This window comes from Oncorhynchus mykiss, chromosome 9 (assembly GCF_057628025.1).
Source record: "Oncorhynchus mykiss isolate SJ-2025 chromosome 9, ASM5762802v1, whole genome shotgun sequence".
Taxonomy (NCBI): Eukaryota; Metazoa; Chordata; class Actinopteri; order Salmoniformes; family Salmonidae; genus Oncorhynchus; species Oncorhynchus mykiss.
Genome location: NC_143030.1, coordinates 73977267 through 73989323, shown reverse-complemented (window position 1 = coordinate 73989323; position 12057 = coordinate 73977267). Strand labels below are relative to the sequence as shown.

Below are 12057 nucleotides of genomic sequence, written 5' to 3'. Positions count from 1 at the left end.
CCATTACATTAAGTGTTTGACTTCATTTATTGTGATTGTTTCATTGGTCATTTTGTGAACAATTAACTGTTATTCTGGCAGTGGTGTGTCATAATGGTGATGATGATGATGGTAGTGATGATGATGAGAGAGAAGATGTTTCTTGACTGGGGTGGTTATCCTTGGACAGTTTCAATCCCTCCTTCAGATTTGACATCCTCAGTCACTCCTTCAGACACTACTTTGCCATCCACTAGTGTCTGGGTGACAACCAGCGTCTTTGTTCGGAAAGCTTTAGTTGGTTTCTTCTCGACAGCAACCTCAGCTCTAGAGAGACACAGATGAAAAGACAGATACCTTACTACAACACAGTCATTTCCATATCAGACCTGAGCCCTTGTGCATAGTCGCATGAAGCTAGTTTGAATCTAATTTGCAAATATTCCATGCCTCATAGAATAACAAGCAAACAATAGAACAAGGCCAGCCGTTTAATGATAAGCTACTAGTACAGCTGTATCGCTCCAGTAACTTGATAGTTTTATCATCTCAACATACTTCAGGTATTGTAGTTGTTACACCACCCATACCAAGCAGGACATGTAGCTCCACCTGTCATCTCTCCTTGTTTTACTCACTTCAAGTCTCCGTCCAGCAGCCTCCTGTACTCGGCGATCTCAGCCTCCAACTGTATCTTGATGTTGAACAGGATATGGTAGTCCTGTGTCTGATGTTGGATGTCGGAGCGGATGTGGGTCAGCTCAGCCTCCAGCCTCAGGAGGACGGCGTTGTATTTCTGCAACTCCATGTTGTAGCGCATCTCAATGTCATGAAGGTTCCCCTTCAGAGACTCATTCTGTGGTTGGGAGGCAAGTACGCGGTCATAGGATGGATCCACCAAGATTGAGTTCATTTTGAAATGGTTTGGTAGCTATTGTATGAAATAATCATTCTTACCAGGCTGATCTGGGACTGAAGCTCAATCTGCAGGGACTGAATGCTCCTCCTGCTTTCACTGAATGTGGTGTGTGCCTCCTTCAGGGCCTCTGTATTCTCAGTCACCTGGACCTGCACCTCTGTGATCTGGACACACACACACACCAACATGTTAACCCACAGTAATACAGTGCAGAACATTGAAAAGTGTTAGGAAGGAGTCGTACTTTGGATTCATGCCACTCTTTGAGCTCCTCCTGGCTCTTCAAGGCCATCTTCTCGTACTTGGCCCTCATCTCCTCCATGATCTTTCCCAGGTCGTGTCCCTTAGAAGCATCCACCTCCACCTGCACGCCAGCCATGGAAATCTGGGTGCGTAGCTCCAGCACATCCTGACACAAAGGAAACAAGGAAATCCATTAAATTAATGACATGGCGTTTATGGTAGTAACCTATTTGAAAATTTGTCAGTTGACAGGAACCGTTCCTTACCTCTGCATGGTTCTTCTTCAGGTTGATCAGTTCCTCTGTCAGAAACTCGATATCGTTCTCCAGATGCAGCTGGAGCACGATGGTGTCATCAAGTGTTCTCCTCAGATTTGCGACATCACTCTCGACAGTCTGGCGCATCCCAATCTCACTTTCATGCCTATTGACAACAACATTAAGAATGTAAAGACGTGGACATGATGAAAGAATGTTGGCCCTATAGATTCATGCCAACAGATGATAGCAAGTGACACGTTTCTTTGTTAATAAGCACTCACTTGACCTTGAAGTCCTCTGCGGCTAGGCCGGCACCCTCAACTCGGATAGCAATCTGTGCATTGCCCACTGTCATCTCCAATATCTGAGGGAATATTAGAGGTAGGAGAGGGATGATTCTGGGTATATCTGTGGATCTGTTCTACAGGGTGGAGCAACATAAACATGTCCCTGGGTGAAACCCGTCACTCCATCTTTGTGCAGGTAGAAACAAAGTGACACTCACTTAAATATCTATACAGCGTCAACATGGTGGAGCCACCTCTGATAAGATGTGCTGTAAATCACATCAGTTTACTGCGGGGTGGTTCTGTGAAACCTCGCCTAATAAAAGGCTTGAGACAGTATTTCCCAACTCTTTTCCTCCAGTACCCCCAGCAGTATAGATTATTTTGTTGTAGCCCCAGACAAACACACCTCATTTAACTCATCAATGGCTTGATGATTAGTTGACGAGTTGAATCAGGAGTGCTTGTCCGGGGCTACAGTAAAAATGTGTACTTTTGGGGGTATTTAAGAACTGCAAATATTGGCTTTAAATATTGTGAAATTAATGAGTGGGGAGACCTAATTAACCATACAGTAGGGGTGGTTTGGAGCAGTCAGGATCAGGGTTGGGGTCAATTCCATTTAAATTCCAGTCAATTCTGGAAGTACCCCAAAAATCTTCAAAGAAAAAAAATGTGGAATTGGAATTTGGTTTACTTTCAGAATTGACTGGATTTGAAAAGAAAATTAACCCCAACCCTGAACAGGATATGATTCCACACACATAATACTTTGTATGAATCACACTTGAATTTAATGTCATTATTTGAGGGCCTCACCTTCTTCCTCAGGTCCTCCAGCGTGGCTTCGTAGCGACTGTAGTCTGCCCCAGCAGGCCCTTTCTTCTCCAGTACCTCCCTGATCTGTAGCTCCAGCTTGTCGTTGACCTGCTCCAGGTTCTTTACTGACTCCAGGTAGGTGGCCAGACGGTCATTCAGGAGCTGCATGTTGAGCTTCTCATTACCCATAGTGAAGCCACCATCAGCTGTAACACCTGTGTACACCTGGTGCTCTGCCCCTCCTCTGAAGCCCCCGAGCCTGCTGGTGTGGACGGAGGAGATTCTGGTCCCGTGTACCCCGCCACCGCCATGGGCACTCTGTGAGCTCCATGGCTTTGCGTGTAGGCCTCCACTGCCACTTTCAGCACGATGACAAGTAAATCCAGGATGCGTACTGATACGTACAGACTCCATGTCTTCAGAGAGGAAATCCAAGAAGAAGAGAAGAAGAAACAGAGAACCACCTGACACTGGCACAGATTGATTCTACCGAGCGCGAGGAGGATGGATGTTAGAGGTTTTTATATACAAGGCTGCATTCTGACGCGCCACTCCCTTCGATCACTATCACTTTCTAACCTTTAGTCTCCTACATAGACTCTGTCCTCTCCACCTCTCCACCCCCCATTGTGACTGTGGTTTGGTAACTATGGTCAATGAGGAAGGGGAAAGTGTAGTCTATGCCACTTATGTAAGATTGAACCGTAGATAGCAAATGTACTGAATTTAAAATAGCAGTTATAGACTCTTATTCGGAAGTCATTCAGAATCAATATTGTGTACAGTATTGTGTTGTATTCGGCACATGTGTACAGTATTGTGTTGTACACGGCACATGTGTACAGTGTTGTGTTGTATTCGGCACATGTGTACAGTATTGTGTTGTATTCGGCACATGTGTACAGTATTGTGTTGTATTCGGCACATGTGTACAGTATTGTGTTGTATTCGGCACATGTGACAAATACAAATACCATTTGATTTGAAATGTGTCTTCCGTAGATAACCCAACCCCTCTGAATCAAAGCTAACCAATAAAGCAAATATTTATTTCATCATGTGGCTCAGCTGGTAGAGCATGGCGCTTGCAATGGCAGGGTTTTTGGTTCAATTCCCACAGGGGACCTGTATCGAAAAAGCATGAAACTGTATGGACTCACTGCTGTAAATTGCTCTGGATTAGAGCGTCTGTTAAATGACTAAAATATCATGTTTGATCTTTTGTAAAGCACTATTAGTAGGTAACATAACACTAACTATAAAATATACTGGTGTGGCAGGGTAGCCTAGTGGTTAGAGTGTTGGCCTAGTGGTTAGAGTGTTGGACTAGTAACCGAAAGGTTGCAAGATCAAATCCCTGTGTGCTGACTAGGTACAAATCTGTCATTCTGTCCCTGAACAAGGCAGTAAACCCACTGTTCCTAGGCTGTCATTCAAAATAAGAATTAGTTCTTAACTGACTTGTCTAGTTAAATAAAAAGGTTTTAAAAAAAATGATTTCCATATTTCAGATCTGTGCAAATGATTAACTTCTCTGTTCAATGTGTGTTAATTATTCGTGTCAATTTGTTGTATTAAAGTTGCCATGATGACATTTACCACAATCTATGAGAAGTGATAACCTATAAAACCTGATTGTTGAGTTACACAGCAAGTGCATAGCCATTAAAAGAGAAGAGCCAAGAGTCTGACCAATGTTTTATTGGACAATGAAAGTACATCACACCAGGCAAATTCAACTGGACAGAAAGAAAACTAAGATGACAAGGGTAGAAAAATACATTTGACAGATTTACAGATATTTTACTTAATCCAATTGCTAGTTTTAAAGGTAAAATCATATTGGTTAAAGCCAATTTCATCCCAAATGACTCAGTTCTGAACTGTACTGTAAATGTATATACGCCTAAATGCGTAAGTTAAAAAACACTTAAGACTCAAAAGCAAAAGAAACATGATGAAATAAATAAAGTGGAGATCATTTTCTTCTTATCCAGCTAGATGTTATCTTATGTCTATGGTGTGTTGGATGGTGTTGTACAATCAGGACGACGTGGAATGATGGATGTAGTCTCACAGGTTCCTCTCCTTTGTCTCTGTGCTGGAGGAGACAACCTTCCCGTCCACCAGGGTCTGTGTGACGGTCATCACCTTGGTCTTCACTGTCCGCTGGTCCTCCAGAGCATCCTGGAGCCTGAGAGAGAGAGGGAGAGAGAGAGAGGGAGAGAGAGAGAGAGAGAGAGAGAGAGAGAGAGAGAGAGAGAGAAAGAGAGAGAGAGAGAGAGAGAGAGAGAGAGAGAGAGAGAGAGAGAGAAAGAGAGAGAGAGAGAGAGAGAGAGAGAGAGAGAGAGAGACATTCACAACTATCAGTCAACATAAAAATATTTATGCAATGGTTATTTTTGCCTCCAAGACAGAAAATGGCCATTGGATGACTATTTACCACAGTAGGCTCTTGGCCGGCAACAAACTTCATGTTCATTCCCTTTCTCAAGTCTGCTTAATTATAGGAATTATGCATGCAACACCAATTAAGGATTTCTCTCCCTCTTGTCTTACTCACTTGAAGTCTCCTCCGTCCAGCAGTCTCCTGTATGTGGCGATCTCCGCCTCCAGCTTCATCTTGATGTTGAGCAGGTGCTCGTACTCCTGCGTCTGCTGCTGGATGTTGGAGCGGAGGTTAGTCAGCTCAGACTCCAGACCCACGAGGATCTTGTTCAAGGATTCCATCTCCATGTTGTAGCGCATCTCCGTGTCTCGCAGCGTCCCCTCCAGAGATCCTTTCTGTTAGACAGAGAGAGAGAGGAAGAGTAAAGACAGTCAGTACAGGTGATTGTAACTTGTAAATTAACATAAAACTTAAAAGAAAAACTCCACCCCAAAAAACTATCATTTGGTGTTTGTTTGTTGATATAGTCCCAAAATGTGGTGCATGTCAGCAATCCAGTTTTCAAGATATATAACTTTTAAAATATAGAAATGCAGCTGACATGTAAAACGGGACAATATCAACAATAGACTAATTAAAGAAATACCAAAAGATTGAGTTTTCCTTTAACCAATAGCATTGATGCCATGATGTCTTTTGTACACACTGGCTGTGTGAATATAGTATTGTTGAGGGATCTTACCAAGCTCTTTTGTGAGTCCAGCTCGATCTCCAGTGTCTGTAGCTGTCTACGGAGGTCGTTGATCTCTGTGTGTGCGCCTTGGAGGGCCTCTGTGTTCTGTGACACCACAGACTGCACCTCTGTGATCTGGAAGGGATATAGAGGTGATACAGATGTCAGTTTTAAAATCATTGGTTAAGTAGGAGTTTCTGTGACGGTTTCACTGTGAAGTCATCAGTGAGTGGTAAATGAATAAGCTGGTAGGTGTTACCCGTGTTTCATGCCATGCTTTGAGCTCCTCTTGGTTCTTCAGGGCCTCTTTCTCGTACTTGGCCCGGACCTCAGCCATGATGGCGGCCAGGTCCTGGCCCTTAGGAGCATCCACGTCCACCTGCACTCCAGACTGGGAGATCATGTTACGCATCTCCATCACTTCCTGTTGGGGTAGAAAGACAACAACGTTAAAATTCATTAAGCAATATGTTTTCAAGAGTGAAGTCAGCGTCCGTATTTAGGCTGTTCGTTTGGGTACTCAACGTGCCCCCCCTGGGTGCGTCCTATGTGTGTGCCGCACCCACCACACCCCCGCTAAATCCCAAAGATCTCACACGAAACAACCCCTGTTTTTACAGTATGGTTGACTGTCTCCGATGGTGGCATGCTAGGTCTTGCTCTATTTAAGCCATTGTGATGACAAGGGAGATGGTAAACATGTGTTTGGTGGTACAAGAGGGGTGGGGTTGTGTACCATATTGGTTTGGTGGTTGAAAGGGGGGGGGGGGGGGTTGGGGTTGGGCCATGGTGAACTTACGTTGTCGTGGTTCTTCTTCAGGAAGATGAGCTCCTCCTTCAGAGCTTCGATCTCACTCTCCAGGTTCATGCGGCCCATGTTGGTGTCATCTATGACCTTCCTCAGGCCAACGATGTCAGCCTCCACAGACTGGCGTATGGACAGCTCAGACTCAAACCTGCAACACACAGCAAACAGCATCAGATACAATGCCCTGGAGAGCTACGGTGAAATATTCTCCAGTGTCCGTTTAAAGGCCCAGTGAGGTCAAAACATAATTTTCCTGTGTGTTGTGTATACTTCCATAATATGAGATTTGAATAATACTGTGAAAGTGTTAAAATTATGATAATGCCCAATTAGTGTAAGAGCTGTTTGAAAAGACAGCCTGTTTTGGTGGGATGGAGTTTTGGCCTGCCTGATGACATCACCAGGCGATCATTTGGTTAGTAGACCAATTAGAAAGAGATTTCCAAACCTCTGCCAATAACACCTAGTTTTCAGTTTTCCACTCCCCACTAAGAACACTTCCAGAAAATCCTAGCTAAATTATTTATTGAGAAATGAGTCTTTGCTAAGAAGCCATTTCTGTGCCAGTTTGACCGTTTTAATTGAAAACAATCACAGTAAGGTATTTAAATATTTGGATATTGAGATAAAAAACTTCTGCATTGGACAGTTAAAGCATAGACTGTAGAGTATGGAGGGTATGCAGTTAATGTGTCACAAGTTACTGTTAATTAAGGTGTGTCAGCAACCGTCTGCTTGTTTAGTCACCGTTAATTAAGGCGTGTCAGCAAATGTCTGCTTATTTTACACCGTTAATTAAGGTGCGTGTGCAACTGTCTGCTTTGCCTAGCTTGACTTACTTCACCCTGAAGTCATCAGCAGCTAAGCGGGCATTGTCGATCTGAAGACACATACGGGCGTTGTCTGTTGTGGCATCAAACACCTGCCACACAAGGAGAAAATAAGTTAACGTCAACATACTTTTCATTTCATTTCTTTCACAGCAGTTTCAATGCTGTACTATTGTGTAATGAGTATGAAAGTGACAAGGCTGATGACAGTGGCAGCCAGGAGCAGCGGAGGCCAGCTGCCCCACAGCTGCAGTGTTTGCTCTCCATGGTATAGTAGATAAGGCTGGCGATGGATGGATGCAGGTTACAAAGTTCGGGAGGCAATCATTAACAAACAGCCAAGCTGAAAGTGCAGTGGAATACATGGCAGGATGGAGGCAGGTGATTTGCATCAGGCGGGAGGTTGGTGTGTGTGTGTGTGTGTGTGTGTGTGTGTGTGTGTGTGTGTGTGTGTGTGTGTGTGTGTGTGTGTGTGTGTGTGTGTGTGTGTGTGTGTGTGTGTGTGTGTGTGTGTGTGTGAGGTTGGTGTGTGTGTGTGGGAGGTTGGTGTGTGTGATGGGGAGGGGGTGGTTACTGGGTTGGGTTTCCTGTTGTTCCTGTCGTGAGAAGCCTTGTTTTTGTAAAGGAGGAATATTTGAACTAGCGGTCACATCCTGGTATCACGACAAAGAAAAATAAACCCATTGTGATCTATGCGTTGGGGGTTGATTACGTGCCATGGGCAGTTGGTAAAGCCAACACATCTATGTTGGCAAACACCAGCTTAACTCCCTAGGCATTCCTTCCCTGACCTTTTATGTAAGGCTTCATAATGACAACCATAACAAGAGCAGCAGACTAAGCAAATATTTTAACACATATTTACACAGCTCATGTTCAGTTTACCATTGGTTTTTCTCATTTTCAAGGTTAAGTTCAATGTCCTTGTTTGGAATTTTTTTCAAAGGGACAAAGAGGTGAAGGAAGTGACTAAACTCCACTCCACGGTGAAGGAAGTGACTGAACTCCACTCTGCAGTGAAGGAAGTGACTGAACTCCACTCTGCAGTGAAGGAAGTGACTGAACTCCACTCTGCAGTGAAGGAAGCGGACTGAACTCCACTCCACGGTGAAGGAAGTTTCTGATGAACTCCACCAACTGAGTGGATCAGAGACCAGGTTTTGTGGAATTCAGCTCCGACTACATCGATTCGCCCAAGGTCAATACTTAACAAAATTATAATTATGAAACGCTTACCTTGTATCTATGTTTGTCCTCTTTCTCTTTGTTTGCTGAAATCCATACTTTTTCACTAAAAGCTAATCAAATACAACCACTGACTGTTTCCTTGTTGAGATTCAATTGGCACATGTGCATTATTGAAAAAGTATGGATTTCAGCAAACCAAGAAAGGCACACATTTACAGAGGACGGACATAGGTACAAGGTAAGCATTTTATAATACAATGTTGTTAAAGTATTGACCATGGGCGAATCGATGTAGTCGGAGCTGAATTCCACAAAGCCTGGTCTCTGCTCCACTCTGTTGGTGGAGTTCATCAGGAACTTAATTCACAATGGAGCGGAGCTCAGTTAGCTAGCAATATAAATTCTGTAATGATAGTCTTGTGATATATTTGCATTTTGTCTCTCGCTATTGGTATCTTGCATCTAATCTCCATATTTTGCATAGTTATTATTCTTGTCACTTTGGGTGGTTTGACTTTGGCACGTTGCTCCAGCAAGGTCTACACAGCAAAACCACAGAAGCATGACTGGAATGTTCCAGAATCCAATGGAAAGAGCTTTTCGGATATGTTTTTTTATATTTTAATAAATACTATAATATAGTATCAGGCAGTATTTACTGCATGCTTTAAAGTACACGAGTAACTTGTTGCAGATGCAAGAGACCTATAATAATGACTGTTTACTAGATGTCTAACAGTATTTTTCCGAAGTATCAGCAGCTCTGAACATTTCCAGTTGAATGACTCAGAATATCCTTGCAGTATACACACATAAACCATTATAAACCCATATGTCAATCATTCAGTACTGTTATATATATATATACATGGAACACTATCAGAGAAATGAGAATGGAATGACGTGGTTAGACGGACTACTTCTTAATGACACAGTACATTGACTCCCAAACTCATTTACCATGCTCCACCATCAAAGTAAGGACCACACCATGAAATAGTAGCCTTGTGTAAGTTGTGAGTAAGAACCACACCATAAAAGATCCACAGACCACACACTGGTTGAATCCACGTTGTTAACCAACTTAATTTCAATGAAATTACATTTAACCAACGTGGAATAGACGTTGAATTGACGTCTGTGACCAGTGGGTAGTAAGTAGCCTTGTGTAAGGAGTTCAACTTTCTCTCATCTATAGTCTATGGTGCAGTTTTCTCATTTAATTTACTGCTACACACTTACCACAGCTGAGAGGAAATATCAAAATAACCTTTTTAACTTTACCTACAGCTGTAACGACTCTCCCAGTTTGCATGGTTAAATTTGTGCAAAACTCTTGATGGTTATAATGCAGATAATCATTTGAAATGCTACAGTATCGTGGTTTCATTGCTAACAATCTTTGTGCTAAACAGTTAACTGATAGCAGGAAGTTAAATAAACACATCCATGACCCCTGAAAATGCTAGCTGGACCTGGAACTCTGGCCATGTCGAAGGTCAGCTAGCAGAACCCCTTGGAATTCCCCTTCTTATTGCTTTCTGTCTGCCCCTTGACCTTCTGCCTGGGGATGCCGGCACCTTGCCATCACTAATCAGCAGGGTTCTAACGGACGAACCAGCTACACTGGGTCTTTACTACCCAGGTCAATAACCTGACAAGGATATAGTAGGGCCACTGTGTTTCCTCTGTCACTCTGTTACTCTCTTCTGTCAGGTCAGCCATTCTAGGACAGTGAACTTGCATTTCAAATATATATTACTTCCCTAAAGCTCAATGGTGTAGGGTTTGTCCAGCATCTCATACTAGCCAGTACTCCTTCCTCCCCCTGGCCTCTCACCTTCTTCCTCAGGTCATCCAAGATGGCGTTGTAGCGGCTGTAGTCGTTGACGTCTGGGCCTCTCTTCTCCATGGCCTCCCTGATCTTCAGCTCCAGTTTGCCGTTGGCCTGCTCCAGGTTCCTCACCATCTCCAGGTAGGAGGCCAGACGGTCGTTGAGGTTCTGCATGGCAAACTTCTCATTGCCCATGATGTGAGCAGTGTCCCCGCTGGCGCTCACCTGGATGCTGCTGGACATGGAGCCCCCGGAGCCTCCCATCCCAACCCCCATCCCTCCCATCCCGCTTCGCACACCCGAATAGGACACAGAGGAGATTCGGGTCCCCTGACCCCCAGCACCACCATAGGTGCTGGCGGCCCGGTAGGTGGGAGCAGTAGAGTTGTGAGTGATGGAGTAGCCGTACCCACTGCCAGGTCCCCTGACGCTGCTTCGTTTGACACTCATTTTGTTAGATGGAGTGAGATTGAGAAAGGCACAGAGAGTTGAGAGTGGGCCGGCAGAAACAGGAGCACACAGACACACAGAGCATGGGAAGAGAGGAAGCCGCTCAAACTTTATAACCCTGCTGGCCCCCACAGTCCCTCCCCCTAAACACTCCTCTCTTTCCAAGTTCCCTCCCTCTCTCCTCTGTGCACCAAAAGCACTTTTTTTTATAGAGTCCTTTGTCTGGCTTTGCACTCTCAAACTTGAAACTCTACAATATACTGTAATTTAAAATGTGCATTTTTGTTTGCCTCAGTTTGTAACTATTCCATGTCAAAGTCCATCGGTAATTTGAGATTTTCATCTCTTTAGTTATAATGTCACAAAGTAAGTAATCAATGTATATTAATTATGGACTGGTACAACAGAGTGATGGTAATCAGAAATATTTTCTGATTGTATATACTATTAATTCTGGACCCAAATATGGTCATTTTTTATATGAACCACATGTGTGAACTGTAATGTGTTATTAATGTATTTGTGTTCCACTCCCTAGACAAGGTGTTTCTCAATTTCCTGACCGGTATACATTCTTCCTGAGAAATGACGGATAGTGAGCAGGGGTTAGTCATGTTCCTGAGAACACCTGAAATCACATAAAACTTTTTATTTCAAGTTGTGACAACTCATGTCCCTGCCAGTTTGCATCGCAAATCACACAGGTGTATAAAGGCGCAATCCAGAATTGGTAAACGCATTTTTGGACTTATATAGATTAAATGATATAGGCTAATGCCATGGAATCTTGAAGAATGTATCTCATGAATGTCTCATGAGTTTAGATCAACTGTCGTACCCTATCAGAATCCCAAAATATAAGCTTCTTAAAACCTCTTAAGGATCGGGCCCTTTTTTTAAATGTTCACCTAAAATGACATAACCAAATCTAACTGCCTGTAGCTCAGCACCTGAAGCATGGATATCCATATTCTTGATACCATTTGAAAGGAAACACTTTGAAGTTTGTGGAAATGTGAAATGAATGAAGGAGAATATAACACATTAGATCTGGTAAGAGATAATACAAAGAAATAAACTTTTTTTTTTTTTTTAATCATCTTTGAAATGCAAGAGAAAAGCCACACTGTATTATTCCAGGATAGGCGCAATTCCGATTGTGTTCCACTCCCTACACAAGGTGTTTCTCAATTTCCTGACCGGCATACGTTCTTCTTGAGAAATGACGGATAGTGAGCAGGGGTTAGTCATGTTCCTGAGAACACCTGAAATCACATAAAACTTTTTATTTCAAGTTGTGACAACTCCAGTGTGTATG

At 43.3% G+C, this 12057-nt stretch overlaps 2 protein-coding genes across 2 annotated transcripts; both read right to left on the bottom strand.

Annotated features, from left to right (window-relative positions):
* Nucleotides 1–8: 8 nt before the first annotated feature.
* On the bottom strand, nucleotides 9–3156 carry LOC110532754 (keratin, type I cytoskeletal 18). Its single transcript, XM_021616878.3, has 7 exons — nucleotides 2508–3156; nucleotides 1683–1765; nucleotides 1408–1564; nucleotides 1143–1307; nucleotides 937–1062; nucleotides 618–835; nucleotides 9–306 (listed from the first exon to the last, which is right to left on the bottom strand). The coding sequence occupies exons 1-7, from the start codon at nucleotides 2919–2921 to the stop codon at nucleotides 156–158; spliced, it is 1314 nt and encodes a 437-aa protein (XP_021472553.3). The 5' UTR covers nucleotides 2922–3156; the 3' UTR covers nucleotides 9–155.
* A 1037-nt stretch (nucleotides 3157–4193) lies between these two features.
* Nucleotides 4194–10813, bottom strand: LOC100136778 (K18, simple type I keratin). The gene is given in 7 exon segments (NM_001124724.1): nucleotides 4194–4701; nucleotides 5071–5291; nucleotides 5639–5764; nucleotides 5889–6053; nucleotides 6429–6585; nucleotides 7277–7359; nucleotides 10296–10813. Coding segments are annotated over 7 exon segments (1317 nt in total). The 5' UTR covers nucleotides 10740–10813; the 3' UTR covers nucleotides 4194–4580.
* Nucleotides 10814–12057: the final 1244 nt, after the last annotated feature.